Source organism: Fukomys damarensis, unplaced genomic scaffold (genome assembly GCF_012274545.1).
Source record: "Fukomys damarensis isolate Sample0158 unplaced genomic scaffold, DMR_v1.0_HiC HiC_scaffold_18, whole genome shotgun sequence".
NCBI classification, from domain to species: Eukaryota; Metazoa; Chordata; class Mammalia; order Rodentia; family Bathyergidae; genus Fukomys; species Fukomys damarensis.
Window position 1 is genome coordinate 49,229,850 of NW_022900930.1, and position 17,329 is coordinate 49,247,178.

General features: G+C 54.7%; 1 protein-coding gene across 1 annotated transcript in view; it reads right to left on the minus strand.

Annotated features, from left to right (window-relative positions):
• Positions 1–11,895: 11,895 nt before the first annotated feature.
• Sox7 (SRY-box transcription factor 7) overlaps positions 11,896–17,329 on the minus strand; it is a 5,799-nt gene continuing 365 nt past the window's right edge. Inside the window, 3 exon segments of the mRNA XM_010622831.3 lie at positions 11,896–13,788; positions 13,791–13,842; positions 13,965–14,434. Of these exon segments, the coding sequence (XP_010621133.1) occupies positions 13,412–13,788; positions 13,791–13,842; positions 13,965–14,434 (899 nt within the window). The 3' untranslated portion in view covers positions 11,896–13,411.

A 17,329-nucleotide genomic window follows, 5' to 3' on the forward strand; every position in this document is an offset into this window, starting at 1 on the left:
GTTGAGAGATTGGGTCCTTAATCCAACCACCCCCGGGCAGCTCCACCCTGCCAGGCAGTGGTTTGGTTCCATGAGCCAATGGGCAACGCCCATTATTTGACTGAGGTCAGTGAGCTGGGATGGGCAGAGAAGGCTTCAACATGACAGATGAGGAAACTGAGGCTCAGGCAGGAGGAGCAATTGCACAAGGTCATTTGACTAATAGAGGGTAAAGCCATGACAGAAGCAGCCAAACCTCTTACCTGCCTAGCTGAGAGCCCTTCTCCAGTCCCCTCCCTGCCTCCACGAGGCTTGACCTGGTGCACAGGGCACAGGAAGTTCACATCCTACATAGCCACAGTCCAACTGGGCAGAGAGGAGCACATGGGACAGTGTCCCCCACAGCCCTGCACATTTGCAGGCCTGGGTACCCCAGGGCCTTTGCCCCCGCTCCCAGGAAGAGACGTTTCCTCCCCAGCACAACAGCACCCAGGGCTGGTTCCCAGCACTCTGGAGCAGTCAAGCCAAGCCGCTGAGTCACCCTCAGCCCTCCGGAGAGTCACCTCCCTCATGGGCACCTGGGGGGAACTGGACGTGGCCATTCCTGGGTCCTGGCCATTCCCAGGGGGCCTTTCCCAGCAGGGCTGACCAGTGCTGCCTGAGAGCTGGGGGCCCGGATGAAACCATGGGGAACAGGACCTTTGACAGAAGGCCGGACGGCCTGCTCCGCCCTCCCTAGAGGACCAGCAGGGGCTGGTGCTGTGCTGGAAGCAGCAGCTCCTCATTTGGGGCAAAACGGGGGGCTTGGGGGTGGAGCTGGGGTCTGGTGACATCCGTCAGCCACCAGAAGCCATGCACAGAGGGACACAGAAAGACATTCCAGCCACGTGTTCACTTTTTTAAAAGGCAAGATTCCAAAAACAATGTAATCCTGATATTTTAAAAGAAACATAAATGCTTATGCGAGCACATGCATGGATCTAGGAGAAAAAGTCTAGAAGGAGCCTAAGAAATTACTAACAGAAGGCATCTCCACACAAAGCTTGGTCTGTCTCTCTCCCCACTTTCTCTCTGTGGCTCTGTACTCCCAAGTGTTCCATGTGTACTTAGGTGTTCTATAAAGGCAATTACAGGGGGCTGGGATTTAGCTCAGTGGTGCCGCACCTGCCTCGCAAGCACAAGGTCCTGAGTTCGATCCCCGGTACCAAAATAAAATAAGTAAATTATAGTGGGAGATTTTGTACTTGGGCCTGGAAAAGGTATTACTATAGAGGGGCAGCCTATGTTAACTGTCAGCGTCAGACCTCCACTGTCTGTCCCAAGAGAGTTGGTGACCTGTGTGTGTGCTCGTGTGTCACACATTCTCTCCCTTGCCGCGCTCTCGTGAGGACAATATTCTAAATTGTTTTTGTTCCTGACTGGTGGCCAAGGGTGGGGTATGGACACAGCCTAGGAAGTGGCAGGGTTCCAGTGGAGAATAAATTTTTCTAGGATCAACAAGAGGTGATGATATTAGGAATTTTTTTCTCATCTCCTGAGCAGTTCCCGCCACTTCTATTTACGACTGTCACCTGCAGCCTTCTGATAAAGCAGTGCCAACTTCCAGAGAAACTGAGCCACCAACAAATGAAGCCCAGCAGAGGGTGGGGTGGCCAGTGTCAGAGCCCCAAGTGGCCAGATTGATTGGAGACCTACTACGTGCCCGTCACGGGACCACAGATCAATACACCTCCCAGGTAAACACATTCCCAGACTAGTGGGAGGGAAGAATTTAAAAGCACAGAGGTTCTGTCATCACACCCTCCATTCCACACGAGGCACTGTAGGAACAGACAGAAAACGGGGCCCCAGTTTGCATGGAGAGGGTACTGAGGTGAGAGGGGAGGCAGGGTGGGTGGAGGATGTGCTGAAATGGCTTCTGAGAGGGAAACAGTTCAGCTGGGTCTTCAGATGACAAGAATGCCAAGAGCAGATGTGGGGAGGCATTTCAGCCTGGGAAGAGCCTATACAAAGGCCCTGAGGTAGAAGAAACAGATCCCATTGGAGAGTTTGCCATGGGTGCAAATCAGGTGAGGAGAGCTTGGCCTGGTAAGTTGAGACTGGATGAGGAAGAGTTGCAAGAAGTCTGAGCCTCACTTCGTTGGTATTACTGGGTGAGCAAAAGATTTTATGCAAAAAAATTCATTCATATATATATATGCATATATAGATATCTTCATTATATATATATTCTAGCTGTACAGGAGAGGCCTGAGGCAAGAGCTGGCAAGAGACTGGGTGAGGGTCTGGAGGAGGCTGCAGGGCTGGAAGGATGAAATCCAGGAGGCTGGGGCCTGAACCCCAGCTCCCACGGGGGCCGGCTGCAGCCTGCACAGCCAGGTGCTCCTGGTGCCAGGGGTCACAGGAGGATCTGCAGGCGGGGGTGCAGGCGACAGAGGCCTCTGCCCCATCCTGCCAGCCAGTAGAGGCAGTGAGCGGGCGGAGAGGCAGGTCGGGCAGAGCCCCAGGAGGCGGGGCTGGCTGGGAAGCTGGGCACTGGGCCAGGCCAGGTGCTGGGGCCCAGGCAGGGGCAGTGCGGGCGGAGGGTGCTGTGGTGGGAGGGCTCCCCCAGACTCAGCAGCTGCCACCCCAGCCCAGCTGTGCGTGGCATCCAGGCCTCACCTGGCCAGCTCTGCCCAGTGGGACCCCTGCCCAGGGACCTCCACACCTCCAGGCTGAGGCCAGGGGCAGGGAGGAGGAGAATCCTCTACTTCCACACCCCTCCGCAGGGCTCCACGAGCCAGGGTGTGCTTGCTGGAAGAAGCTGAGTTCTGCCACCCGATTCACCAAAGCCCAGAAAAGGGATATGACCGGCTCAGCATCACACAGAGATCCATAGCTGAACGGGCCCAGCAGAGCATGCAAAGAAAAGGCCGAGACACCGATCTTCCATCCTCCACCAGTCCGTCCACGCTCAGAGCCCCCGCAGCCTGGTGGCCCTGTGCCATGCTCCCAGCCGGCGGGGAATTCCTCCGCTCTTCCTGCCTCCCACCGGCTGTGTTGGGGAGGGAGGCACAGCCGGGCAGGCTGGTAGAAGAGCAGCCTGGCACAGGCCCAGGGCAGCCGCTCCTCCCAGGCAGGGGCTCCTCTCCCACCAGCCAGGCGTGAAGACCTGGGATGCTGTCCCCGCTGTGTGGCACCGTGACATCGCCTGGCCCTGTGTGTGGCTCACACTGGCTCCCCTGCCTGTGAGGGGCCCAAGCGTGCCATGTGGGCCTTGCCGTGATGGGCGCAGGAAACACAGTGCTGACAGCATCCGCGGCACTGCCTTTTCCCAGGCAGGGGCAGAGAGGCCAGAGGAGGTTTCCCTACAGGGTTCAGAGAGAGGAGGACGGAGCTAGGGTGAGCCCAGGATGGTGCAGAACAGAAGGGGCCTCGCCCAGCCACCGCCGTCCCCTCTGGGCTGCCGGGCTCCCTGAGAGACGGCCTTCATTCCTGCTGCTCCTGGCTTTCCTAGCATCCAGGCCCTGAGTCCGAGGAGAGGAGCCCTTGGTCCCACATGGCTCACCTCTTCTGCAGCTCAGAGGAAAAGACCCACCCCGCCACATCGCTGTCCACGCACAGCCCACAGCCCCGTCCTGCAGTGTTCCCTGCGAGGTGGCCACTGGGAGCACCCAGCAGGTGGGAGGAAGCAGACCCATGAACCCACTGTGCATAAAACCGTGGCCAGTTCCCGAGGCCACACTCCGGCCGGGGACGTGACAGACACACGCGCGGCTCCGGAGGTGGGGCCGAGACGGCGGCAGGGCTTGGGTGGGACCTCAGGCTGCAGGCCGGGCGCTTCCTGTGGCTGCAGCCACGGGACAGGCGGGGAGGAAGGCGCAGCCAGCTAATCTGGAGAAGAGATTTTCCTCCTCACCACCCTTCCCCGGGCAGGGCTGAGGCGTGAAGGCGGCCGGCCTGGCTCCCTGCAAAGGGAGGGTGGCTTATCAGGCAGGAAACACTGGGCCCAGCCACATCCTCCTGCTTCTGCCAGGGCAGCTCCCACGGGCAGGACAGTGCTCTTGCGCTGTGATACGGCCTCTCGCCTCCGTTCCCCTGTCAGCCCTTCCTTACCTCCACTGCGTCCCCAGCTACCGTGGCTGGGGTACATGCTGTGCTCCCGGACACTGGACGCAGGGCAAGGTGGGCACAAGGATGGCACTGGCCACAGGGTGCCAGCATGGCAGCCCCTGGCCCTCAGAAGCCACCGGCAGTGTCCACACTAGGACTCGGTCCCCCAGAGTCCTGTTCCTGCCTCTCTGTCCTGGGCCCTCCCCAGGAACTGGGCTTCAGGAAGCTTGTTTCACTCTCATTCCTCCCTGGACCCAGGCCCCAGCCCCTGTCCTGAACCCCGAGAGCCTTCAGGGAGTGAGAGGGGACCTCCCTGTGTAAGGACCAAGTTTTCAGGTGGGCTCCCTCTGTGCCCCTTGCCCAGAAGGGAGCTGCAAAACTTCCATTCTACATGACAGTCTCCCTGTGTTTCTGTTCCTCTTTTTGGATTTTTGCAGATCTCTGTAATTTTTAGCAGCTCTCTGTCTTAGGCTACCTCCACCCTGTGCTTCTGTTCCTCTTTTAATGATCTAAAGATGAATTTTTCCTGCTTAGGATAATCGATGTTCCAACATAAGTAGTAGTCACTGCTAACACAGGTAGCCACTGCTAACAGGTATTAGTCACTTTGTTAAGTATAGAAATCGATTAATCAAATGTTCTTTAGAAAGAGGAACTGATTCTATGAACGTAAGTACCCTCCCGGTACCCCCCAAATATCCAAGAGTAAGCGAAAGATAAAAATAGCACCTATAAAAGGGAGAGGCTCCCCCCAACCCTATAAAATCCTGCCTCAAAGATGGGTCTGGGCTCTCGGTCTGAAGCCGCTGTGACGGTGACACCCGAGGGTCCAGGCTCGAGCTTGCAATAAACTCCTCTTGCAATTGCATCGGACCTGACTCCTTGGTGGTCTCTGGGGACTTCGCGACTTGGGCACAATACCGGCAGCCACACTCTGCGGGCCTTGGCTGGCCATACCCTCGCCACCAGGTTCTCAGCTGTTTGTCCCCAGGCAAACCCCTCAGCCTCTCTGGGCTCCATTTCCTTTTCCGTCAAATCTAGGGATCTACTGAATGACAACACTGATTCTTTCCAGCCCAACCAGTCGGTGATTTTTTTTTTTCAAGGTCACGGAGCTGGGAGGAGACTCTCTAGTTCCAAGCCTCTGTCCCTTACGTCTGCAACGATAGGCAGCCCTCAGAACCCACACATTCTGCATCCACAGATTCAATGCAACACAGACTGAAGATGCTCTGAAGGAAAGGAGCGGAGTGGGAGGCCCAGTGCCAGGAGGCGCTGACTGTATACAGGCTTTGTTTTCTTGTCTCCTTAATATAGTGTAACCCCTACTTCCAGGGCATTTACGCTGTTCGAGACACTGTGTGTCTCCTAGAGATGATCTGAGGCATACAGGCGGAATGCGTGGTTAAAGGCAAACCCTTCTTTTCTTAGGGGAGTTGAGGCCCTGGGTCGGATCGCACAACACCCACGCCCTGTCTAGGTTAGGACGACTCCAGGTGGACGGATGAGGGTGACACTCAGACGCGACACTTGCCTTCTGCTCTCTCCAGCTCATTTTCGGATGTCACACGGCTCCCTGGCCTTCACTGTGCCCTGGGATGTGGGGCGGACGCGTCCATTTTCAGAGAAAGGGATAAAGTACGGGAAGTTTCTGACTCCTGACTTCAGGATGGAGGAGCTCCATCTGAGGTTCTTTGGGATTCTGAACCATCTGGCACGAAGAGACACACACTTTGGCCACCCGCCCTCCACATGACCTTGAATTCTGGGGTCTCAGCCTCAGCTGGCAGAGCTCGGCATTGGTAACTCTAAGACACGATAAGAAGCCTCCTGAGGCTCCTGGGGCTGCAGAGACCCCTGTGGCGCCAGAAGCCAACACTCTTCCAGGCAGGGCACCTGTGTCACTCCAAGGCCCTGTGGACAGAGGGGAGATGCGTGACCATGGGCAAGGGTGGTGAGCAGGACTGGGGAGCCCAGCGTGGACCCACAGTGTAACTACACACGATGCCATTTAGAACATTCCAGAAGCACCCACAGAGAGATGGCCCCAGCCCCTGCTGAAACCCATCATCCTTCTCCCACTGTTTGTAATAATAAGAGCTTTCCCTCCCTGCAACCCCCGCATCCATACTGCATTTGGTGCCTGGAGCACAGTCTCCATCCCAACCTCAAACATGAGCCCCAAAGAAGGTGGGGTGACCACCAGCCTTCAGGGACAGGAAAAACCTGACCGAGATGCAGACACATTGCCCTACATCTCCACGAGTGATACCGAGCAAACATGGACTTAGGCTGAAACAGGAGAGGTTGCAAGAGACAGCGGAAAGAACTTGCATTCTTTTTTAAAAAAAATATATGCATTTAACTTACTTGCTTCCAACTACACAACAATTTGAAGACAAATAGAATATTCCAAGAAAAGAACAGCATTTTAAACTTGCTTAGTTTGTGCATGCACTGATTTGGGGGTTTATTTCCTCTAAGATTAGAGTGTTAGCTGCCCCCTGACAGCCATCTCTCCTCTGTTCCTTCCTTAGAGAACTCCGATTTTGTTCAGGAATGTACGTAACTCCAAGTATCAGGGGCCTGGCCTCCACTCTCCTCAGACCTAGTCGCCATGAGCCAGCTGTGATTCACCCTCACCCCCTTCTTTAGGACAGACTCTCAAAGTGAGAAAGGAGGATGCAGAGAGCTGGAGAGCAGTTGGGATCCCCCAGAAAGAGCCCGGGGCAGATGGTCCCCTTCCCGTTACACGCTTCAAAATCTATGGTGCTGCTACAGCAGGTGACAGTTGGTGAGGAGGAGGCCGGTCCCCAGCTTTGAGTGACTGTACGGACACCCTGGGGGCTCTAATTTCTGAATCTTCTCATTGCTTGAGTTCCTTTTTTTAAGCCTAAAAGTATTGTAATTGATGCAAGGACGTGGCCAATTGTTAATCACAGATAGATTAATATCATCCTGAATTCCAAATGATTTTTAGAGGTCAACTATCCATTGCAATTATACTGTAAACTTACAGAGGAAAGAACATGAATGTGGAATGAGTTTCCGCCCAGTGCTGCTGTTTACAAGCTGGGAACCCTGCAGAAGTTATTTCATATTTTTTTCTTTTCTAAAATCTTTTATCCCAGCCGCCCCCAAACTTCTTCCCCTCCCTCTGTACAAAAGCTTTGTTTCCATTTTTTCCTCCTATTTTCACTTTTTCTTGTCCCTTCCTCCCTTTCTCCCTCCCTCCTCCCTTGTTCCCCTTCCCATTTGAACACTTTCTTCCCATTTTCCAACATCCATTATACATCTCAGTTTTTATTTCCACATTCAGTTTCTCACACCAGAGGAACAACGCGGTATTTAAACATGTGTGCCCAATGTATTTCACGTAAGAGTGTGGTCTCAGGGTCCATCCATTTAGCTATAAATGTCTGAATCTCATCCTTTTTATGGCAGAGTTGTACCCCACTGTATAAAAAAAACCACATCTTCTTTACCCACTCGTTAGCTGACAAGGATTGGGGCTGTTTCCAATATTTAGCTATTACACACTGTGCTGCTATAAACATGGGTGTGCATATATCACTGTGGTATGATGCTCTCAATTCTTTCAGAAGATACCAAGAAGAGGTATAGCTGGGTCAAATGGAACCTCTAGGTTTAGTTTTTGAGGAATCTCCACCCTGATTTCCACAGTGGTTGCACCAGAGCACTCTGATGATGGAATCTGTCAGACTAGCTTACACAGTTCCAGGAGGTCCTCAAACTGAACAAAAAGCTGTCTTCCAAGAAGAGCAAAGAGACTGCACTCCACAGAGGAGAGCATGGGATGGAAAAAGACCTGCAAGCCCCAGCTGAGTGCCAGAGAACAACAGCCATAGAGGCCCCCATGCTACCCCTCAGTCATGCTTGGGTCTTTTCTCAGGTCCCGACAACCAGTCCCGAAGTGATGTCACCGAATCCCTGAGTTCTCAACCTGGCACCAGCTTGCAGACTAAAGGCGATGGGAATCACCCATGGAAATCCCAAACCACAGGCTCGCTGTGCATGGGCACCAAGTTTCGCAGGTCCTGAAATGCCCACGAGTTCACTCTGTCTCTCCCAAGGCCAGAGGGCAGGTCTGGGGCTCACCTGAGTCCAGCAGGGCTAAGCCTGGCCTGCTCCTGACTCAACCCCTCCCAGGACAGAATGCCATGGCGTTGTCTGTGCCTGCATTGGCTGGGGAAGCCTCTGGCTGCTGACCACCAGGACAATCCTCTGCTGGAGATGAGAGGGAAGGGGCTCCCATGGGAGCCACCGCCAAAGGCACCCAAGAGGTGAAGAGGGGTGAAGCCAGGTGAGCCTGTGAGCTGCAAACCCTTCATAAATGGTGGATGGTTCATTCTCCCCCTTAGGAGAAGCGATTTGCTGTAGGAATCCCATGACAGGTGAGACCCGTGTGGAAAGCCCGAGCCCAGAAGCCAAAGCCACAGACATGCGTGGGGACCCAGCTAAGGACAGAGACCAGAAACTGATTGCTGGGTAATTTAGAAGAGGGAACAATTCAGTTGCCAGACAGCAAGGGGATGGTCAGGCAGAGCCAGCCATGTCGCTGCCCTGCAGCACTGTGCTGTCATGGGCAGCGAGAGACATAGACACAGAGCCCACAGACAATGTTGCGGGGCGCAGGACAGATATGGCCCATAGCCTGTGGCCGCAGCCTGTCCTTCCCTGCCAGGGTCAGAACTGATTCAACTACATGTGCACGGACGTGGGAGGGGACTGAAGGATGCCAAAATGAGTGCACTGGAAATACATCCAGTGGGGAATTTGTCTTCTTCAAGATTTTGTTCATGTTGATTTTCCAAATAGGAAGAAGACAGCTTTTGTGGACAAGTTTAATGATGCAGGAAAATGTTTACTTAATATTAATGAGTAAAAATGTGCATCATCAAAGACATATGCATATGATCTGGAAATAAACAAACCCAGGGGAACTCGGTGGTAGAGTAAGCACTTGCCTTGCATGTACAAGGCCCTGGGCTCCATCCCTATCACTGCAAAAGAAAACAAGAAGTCAGGGCCGGGGATTTAGCTCAGCAGTTCTGCCACCTGCCTCACAAGTGCAAGGTCCCAAGTTCAATCCCCGGTACCAAAAAAGGGAAACAAAAAGCATGAAAACATGTCCTGAAATTACCAGCAATGTCTCCTAAAATGCAGGCAATAGATGTCTTCTTTTCTAACCTGCTCTGTTTTCTTGACTCTCTATAAAGACAATGTCTCCACTGAGACTCGGAATACAGATAGATACAGAAGTAGGGTGGAGAGCTGGGTACAGACACAGGCAGATGGGTACGGGTAGGTAAGTGAGTAGAGAGAGAGTCAGAAAGGAGGAAGGAAGATGGAAAGATGATAGATGGGTGGGCGATGTCTCCCTCCCTTCCACCCTTCCCTCTTTCCTCCTCCTGCTCCCTCCTTTCTGCCCTGCCTTCCCTCTTTTTTCTGTTCACTGAGCTGGAATCCAGATCACAGCCTTCTTGGAAGGAAAGACAGGCAAGAGCAGGGTTAGGAGCCACACGCCCTCAGCTCCGCTCTGCTGCCCCCAGACAGGAAGGGAGAGGAGCTCTTTCTCTTCCGTGTCCTTGGGCTCGCGTCCTGGCCTGCTTCCTCCTGCCTACACTGCAGCAGGTGCCACCCAGACCCCGCCTGAGAGCCTGACAAGGACCCACACAGATGCCTGTGACCTTGGCTTCCAGAGAGATTCGAGGTAAATGAGGGCCCGGAAGCATCGGGTCTGTACCACTGAGCCCAGCTGAGCTGTCTCGGGTGGTCCTCATCTGTACATCTGTCTGGGTCAGTCCCCCATGGAGGAGGATGTGTGTGCTGGATGCTCCGCGGTCCCCACGACCTGTTCAAGTGCTGTGGGAGGACAGTGACCATCGTGACGGTGGGGACGTCTGACCCCACCTGGACAGTAGGTAGGAGTTACCAGACAGGGTCCCCCAGTGGGGGCACCAGTGCTCATGAAGCACTGAGGCAGAGGAAAGGAGTCTTCCGAGGCCAGTGGCTTCTTTGCAGTAAGATGGGGTGGGGCAAGAAGCTTCTGGAAAGATGAGCGTCAGCCACAAGGGCACCCACGTGGGTGCTGAGCAAGTATAATGGGTCCCAGGCTTGAACAGTGGGTGAGGGAGACTCTTAAGTGGACGAACATACAAGCATCGCCCTTTGGCAGTTTAAAAACCATCAGCCATGCGGACCCATGACCAGGCTTCCTGCCCCCGAAGCCGCAAAGGTTAGAGCCCAGAATAGGAGACCCGGCCTTGCCACGAGGCTCCCCTGTGCTGTGTGCTGTGTGCTGTGGGTGACAAGCAGTCACCGATTAATCCTAGGAGAGGAGTAACATGGAGATGTCTACATTTTAGTAAAGTAACAACACTGCACATTGCCATCCAGGCTTCTTAGCCAAAGCAAACCGTGCTGCAGGTGCCGCTGGCAGCAGGGACCCAGGACGGCAGCCGCGACTCTCAGGGGGCCCCGGCTTTGCAGCTTCTCCGAGAATGGAGCAGGCAAATCACTTGCCTACGTCCTGCCCAGGTGGAGGCCAGGACACCACCACCCTCACGGTTCCAGGGGCAGGTCCTGGCAGCCGCTGCACTGACCCCTGCAGATGCCACCATCCACCCACCGTGACAGGGAGGCCTGCAGCCTCATCTCAGTCTGGCTGTCATTTCCTCCCACATGTGTCCTGGGCCCATGTCACCCATTGCCTAAGAGTAGGTGTGGGTTTTGCAGGATATAATTCTGTGCTGCTGGAAAGTGCTAAAGCAAAGGTAACAAGCCCAGCTGGGCACTATCTGGCTAAAACACTGGCAACAATCACATCTGGCAGGTGCCCGCTGCATGTGGCAAGCCCCTTGCCATCCTCCGCCGTGGGCCTCGGTGCCCCCAGCTTTGCCATGGGGTGGGTGGGTGGATGATGGGCTCCCTGGGGCTGTGAATGGGGAATAGTCCATGAAACTCTTTGCAAATCTCCTGCACCTATTAAGTGCTATTAAAGCAATGAGCCCTGCTTAGGAGCCAACTGAAGGATGGCCCTGCTAGGACCCCTCTTTGGCCCAGGGGCCTGGGAAGGCACAGGCTGCTCTTGACTTCAACAAGTCAGGACTACTCCCCCAGGGCGAGCCAGGTGGGGTGACCACCTGGGGACTGAGTTATCATCAGCTTTTCCAGATACTTTTTCCTGGGAGGGTAACCCTAAACCTCGCTAGACTCCGTCCTTCCATCACCACGCCACACTCTCCCGCCTTCTCCACGGGAAGCCATCACGGGTCAGACCCTGCCCCCACCCGGCTGGGCCACCCATACGTTCAGAGAAGAGGGCAAGCAAGGTGCTCTTCGAGGTGGTTTGAAAAAACAAACAAGCAAATAATAGGACAAATAAGTGAACAAGCTCCCTCTGTATCCTCAAGTAGCCACAGTCACCTCATTCCAGTTTGCAGGTGTGAGGTCACCTGCAGGGGAACACTGCTGGTCCTGTGGGTAGTGCATCAGTATTTTTTTTTTTCAGTGCTACTGATAATACCACCACTCACTGCAGTGAAATTGGGCTTTATCTGTCTGGCCTAGCAACTCCTAATGTAAGAGAAGCCACTGCTGCAAGATAGTACATTTTAAAAATAAAATGTTGATGCAGAAAACATTTTGACCAGTACGACAAGTAGCATGGAACATATTAAGTGTGTTTCACTTGAAAAATTTTTCCTTTTGCACAATTGTATTTCAAATGACAGAACGGTCATGGTATAAAAAAGTTTATTTAAATTAAATATTTTTGACAAATCAATACCATAACCTCTCTAAGCACGTGTGGTCATTACAAAAAAAAATGGAACAGTTTAGCTTAATGTCTGTGATACTGTTTTACATGATTATTAATACACTCCTGGGCTGTGCACCAGAACGATTTACCTTTTATTACCAAATAGCATATACAGTAATAACATAAAGAGTGATCATATAAGTGATTTTATAATAAGACTTCTTGGAAGAAGAAAAAAGGGTCTTTCAACAATTCAAAATATAAGGGAGCATAATCGGAGAAAATATAAAACATATTTCACACAGGCAATAAAATGCAGATGTCGGAAGACAAGCAAGTGTCCCGTCAGGGTGTTCCTTCCCCGAAGCAGGGGAGAATGAAGTGTCTGGCTCAGAACCGGGTCAGTCACAGTGAGTTTCTGGCTGGGAAGTGAGTCTCCTCACCTCGGTGCTGCGGGGAAGTTCCTCTAACAGACTGGCGAGGGTGGTGCTTGCAGGACCCGCAGGCTCACGAGGAAAAGGAATTCTCACGGTCAGAGGAATCACTGGGATTTTAAGTCAGGGCTGTCTGTGTTGGGGACCCACTCAGGGGTGGAGGAAGAGCAAGCAGAGGACAGAAGGGAATTCCAGGAAAGGGGGAAGGGGAGCTGAGGCAGCGGCAAGGAAGCGAAACCAACACATCTGGGTTTGCAGACGGGGATGCTGCGCCAGGACCCTGGCTCTCTGGATCTTTCGGGGCAGAGCCAGATGAGCAGACCCGGTTTACACCACACAGCAGTGTGCGTAAAGGTGAGCATGGGGGCGTCTCTTACAGACTCTCTCCAAGTGTGCGTGACAAAGCAGAATTTATCTATAAATGTATGTTTAATAAAAAAAAAACAGCTTCAATTCAGTCCCATTTCCAGTGAGGTGGGAGACCATGCTGTCCGACTTCCCGAATCAGGGTGGGTGCCTCTCTCCACCTGAAGAGTCCTGACCTGAGGGTCACTGCAGAAAGGAGAGCAGAGAGAGCCGCGAGCCCGTGTCCGGAGCAGAGCACACAGAGCCAGGCTACACTTGTCAGGATTCCCCGCTGTCCTTCAGGCAGCCTTTTCAGAACCCTAACTCCGGAAACCCAGATGACAGCAGAGGGCTTGGCTGTCTAGTCAGCCCTGGCTTCTTGGAGTGGAGGGGCTGGAGGGGAGGGCAGGCAGGGCTTCGCCTGAGTCTGTGGCAGTGCTGGGGTCCTGGCCCTGGCTCTGCCACCTCAAGCACCCAGCATCCGTGGCTCTGTCAGCACCGGGGGACAGTCCAGCAGCAACAGGCAAGGACAGCAGGGCAGGGAAGTCGTTCTGGGAGGGGGAGAGCGTCCCAGAGGGCCCTGCTCCTGGGCTGCAGCCAGTGGAATTCACTTGAAGGAAGACAAGGGCGCTGGACCCACGGAGCCTGTCCTGGCTGTAGGATGAAGGCTCTGGGCCGGTGTCTGGGCCTCCCCCCAACTGGGGGCCGGAGGAAGGCTGGAGGCACTGCGCAGTCTGCTCGAGCTGAGCACAGTGTGGCCGGGGCAGCAAGGGTTCTAGGACACACTGTAGCTGTTGTAGTACGCGGCTGTGGCATCAGCCAGCACAGAGATGAGGCTGGTCTCCGCAGGGCCCGTGGGGGTCCCCTGGGAGAGATGGCTGTGCCCACTGAGGGCCCCGGTGACAGAGTCCGGGTGGCCAGGAGTGTTCAAATACTGGTCAAACTCATTGCGATCCATGTCCCCCAGAAGTTCCGCCTGGCTCAGCTGATCCAAGGCATCGAAGCCAGGGTGCTCTGGGGGCGGGGACAGCTGGCCCAGGTGGGTGTGAAGGGTGGAATGGAGCGGGTGGTAGGTGGCTGGGGAGTAATAGGCAGGAGACGGGGGACAGCCAGGGACAGTGGACATCATGGTCGGGGCAGGTGTGGGAGGGGGCGGGGGTGGGCATGCTCCTCCGGGCACGGGGAGGAGAAGAAGGTCTGCTCCGGCTCCAGCGCGTCCAGGGGAGACATCTCTGGGGGCGTGGGCAGCCCGAAGGGGTACGTGTCCACGCTGCTGGGCGCACTGCTGGCCGGGCCCTCGTGGTAGCAGCCCCGGAGGCTGGGCACACTGGTGCCGGCAGGTGTGGGAGGGGGCGGGGGTGGGCATGCTCCTCCGGGCACGGGGAGGAGAAGAAGGTCTGCTCCGGCTCCAGCGCGTCCAGGGGAGACATCTCTGGGGGCGTGGGCAGCCCGAAGGGGTACGTGTCCACGCTGCTGGGCGCACTGCTGGCCGGGCCCTCGTGGTAGCAGCCCCGGAGGCTGGGCACACTGGTGCCTGGGGAGTACTCACCCCTGCCCTCCTTCTCTCCCTGCGCCCCACGGCCATCGCTGCCCTTCTCAGGCAAGGTGTTTTGGTCCCGGGAGAGGGAGCTCAGGAGGAAGCCGGGGTCCACTCGCTTGCAGAGGCGCTTGGCCTGTTTCTTCCTGCGGGGCCGGTACTTGTAGTTGGGGTAGTCCTGCATGTGCTGCAGCCGCAGCCGCTCGGCCTCATCCACGTAGGGCCTCTTCTGCGACAGAGACAGTGCCTTCCACGACTTTCCTGCTCACACAAGCCAGAGAGGGCTGCACTCAGCACTGGGGCTGTGGGCAGCGGAGCACCTGTCCCTGCGCTTCCTGGCCTCGCTCCACCCTGCCTATCGCCCACTCCAGTATGCAGCCTGCACACACTCAGAGGTGGCATCGGCCCCTCTGCTTGCAGTCTGCAGAGCCACTTCATGCAAAGGGTGCTTGGAGACCAAAACTTCTTGTGGGAAACCCCCAAATGCAACACCAACAGCATAGCACTCTCGACCCAACATCAGTGAGAGGAAAAAAAACACTCAATGACCATGACACTGACTAGGGATTGTCCTACATTTTGAAAGTCAGTTCTAATCATGTGTGTTTTTAAGTGAAAAATTCCCTGATTCTGGATGAGATTATAACTTCCTTCTGGCATCAGCCTTACAGCCCTTGGTAGAGGCAACCCAAGCCCACACTACAGTTTCACAGATGCAAGTCAGTTCTAGGCTCTCACCTGGGCTAACAAGTCATCTGTCTACCATGGAAAGAAGGCCTGTTCACGGCCAGAGCACTGCGTCTGCCCACCACACATGCACACACAAGATGCTGCTTCTGGCTGTCTACTTGAGACCCCGGGACTATGGGATTCCTTCTCAGCTGCTGACTCCACACAGAAGCAAACCCCTTGACTCCTCTGCACCCCAGTTTTCTCACTGTGAAGAGATGTCAAAGACACTGTAGTAATAGCTCAGAGCTCTCTTTAAGAAGGATCCCCTCTTATAACTCATCAGGGTTAAAATGCTGTCAGTATTCTTTGCTGTCTGTTGATTTGCAGATCACCTTGGTATCTGTCTTCTCTCCATTCCTCTGGTGCCAGAGTATGCTGAGGGTCACTTTTGTACCCCTGAACTGCTACCTTCTAGAACTGTCTTGGGATTCTGCAACTCTACCTTGCTCCCTGTGACAATAATGAGGCCTGAAGATTGAGACCCCCTAGTCGAGAGGCTAAGGCTCCTGGGTGAGGCCGGTATGGAAACGGGCCCCATCTTCTGCGCAGCACACTCACCCAGAAAGGGTCAGCGCAGAGCTGGGTGCACAGCAGCCTGGGAGCCCACAATGGCTGCTCTGAGGGCTGGACCTTCCAAGAGCTCAGGGGGGGCAATTCCATCCCTCAGGGGGACTCCCACTGTTCTGCGGAGCTGCCAATCACTATCATGAGCTGTCACTTCAGAGGGTGACTTAAAGAGGGTCAGGACAATGGTCACCAGCCTATAGCTGAGGCCATAAAGTTCTTACAAGAGGCTTGCGATCCAGACACATCCTACACCCATGTTCTGAATAGAAAATGTGACTGTAATTCCTAAATGTGCCTTGATGTTGTAGCAGTAATAAAATATAGATTTGGTTTAACTGTCCTGATACATGTTCTCATACTGTACTAGAAACACTGGTGCCCCTGATTGAAGTTTCAAACATTACAGTTTGGAAAACATACAGTGAAAAACTGGGGTCTTACATCCAGCCCTTTCTTTCAACAGGTCAGAAGGAGAAGGGCTGAGAAAAAAGCCCTTCATGGGCTGAAAGTAGCTCATCCTGGCACCTGCCCCTGTCAGAAGTGCGCAATTGCTTGTTTTACAACACGACACTGTGCTGGTGTCCCTGTCCTAAACAGGAAGGAACTGGAGTCACATCAAAGCTGGGTGCAAGGACCAGACACGGATGGGCTCCATGGGGGTTCCCTCTGCCTGTCCTTTTTCCCCAGGAATAGCTGCCTCAGTGCTCTACCCCATGTCTCTACCTGTGCCCCCAACAGAAACCTGGTCACTGAGCCCAGCTGTGCCTGGCCACTAGAGTCTTGGAGAAAAATAAGTTTTAGGTAATCAACCAAAAAAAAAAAATCATTTCTTTTAAAATCTATGAAAAATGTGGACTTTTAGGTCAAAGAAAAATGTTTACGACTACTTGAATATACCTCTTGTTATGCTAACAACAGTACAAAACAGACACTTTTCTGCATGGAGGCTGGGCTGGCCGCCAAGGCATCCTGGGCCAAAGCTGCGCTGGGCACGAGGCGGGGGCACCCTGGCTTCCCCCGGCCTGGGCCTGAGCTCAGCCTAACCTGAAGGAGGGCTGGGGCCATGCTCCAGGCCCTGGGCTTCGGCCAGCTTCTGGGGACGTCACCTCCCTCATGGCCTGGGCAGGAGTCCCGCTCCGACGGAAAAAGGAAGGGCCACTGGGCCGCCTACCGCCTGGGGGGTCGAGTGACCCCACGTCCCACTCAGGGCCTGGCACACAACGCGCTTTGATTCTCATCGGTTCAAATGAATCAAAGCCCCGGACGGCAGAGAGGCTGCGAGTAAGGCGCTGTTGCAGAGGCTCCGCTGAGGGAGAGGAAGGAGCCCCGCAGGAACTCAGGCTTTCCCGGACACGCCCTAACACCCTACCTTGGGGATCCTCGGGCCTGACCCAACACCTTCCCTGTCCCCGTGCTCAGCATCCAAGGAGCAGCTTCGAGAAGCAGCGGGGCCCAACAGACCTCACGCACCACCAGAGCATCGGTAGTGACCTGCGAACCTGCGACAGGCGCACAGAGACAGCGGACCGGCCTATCCCGACAGTCCCTTCTCGGCTGCCAACTTAATAACCAAGCTGAAGCAAGGATGCACCCCCAAAGGCCTTTCTTCGCGCGTATTCGTTGTGACTTTATCTATGGCGGTCTCCCTGATTGTGCCAATCGGAAAGCGCCGGGGACGATGCGGTTTCCTGCTCCAGCCTTCCCTGCAAGTGCGGGGTCTCCCACCTCGAGCGTCCTTGCGCGCGGGTCACTTCCCCAGAGGACCCGGCCTGGTGGCAGCAGGGGCGCGCCCGCCCTGCGGCCGGGGTCTCGGCCCTCTTTCGAGAGGAGGGGCCTTCCAGAACCCCGGGTCCGCAG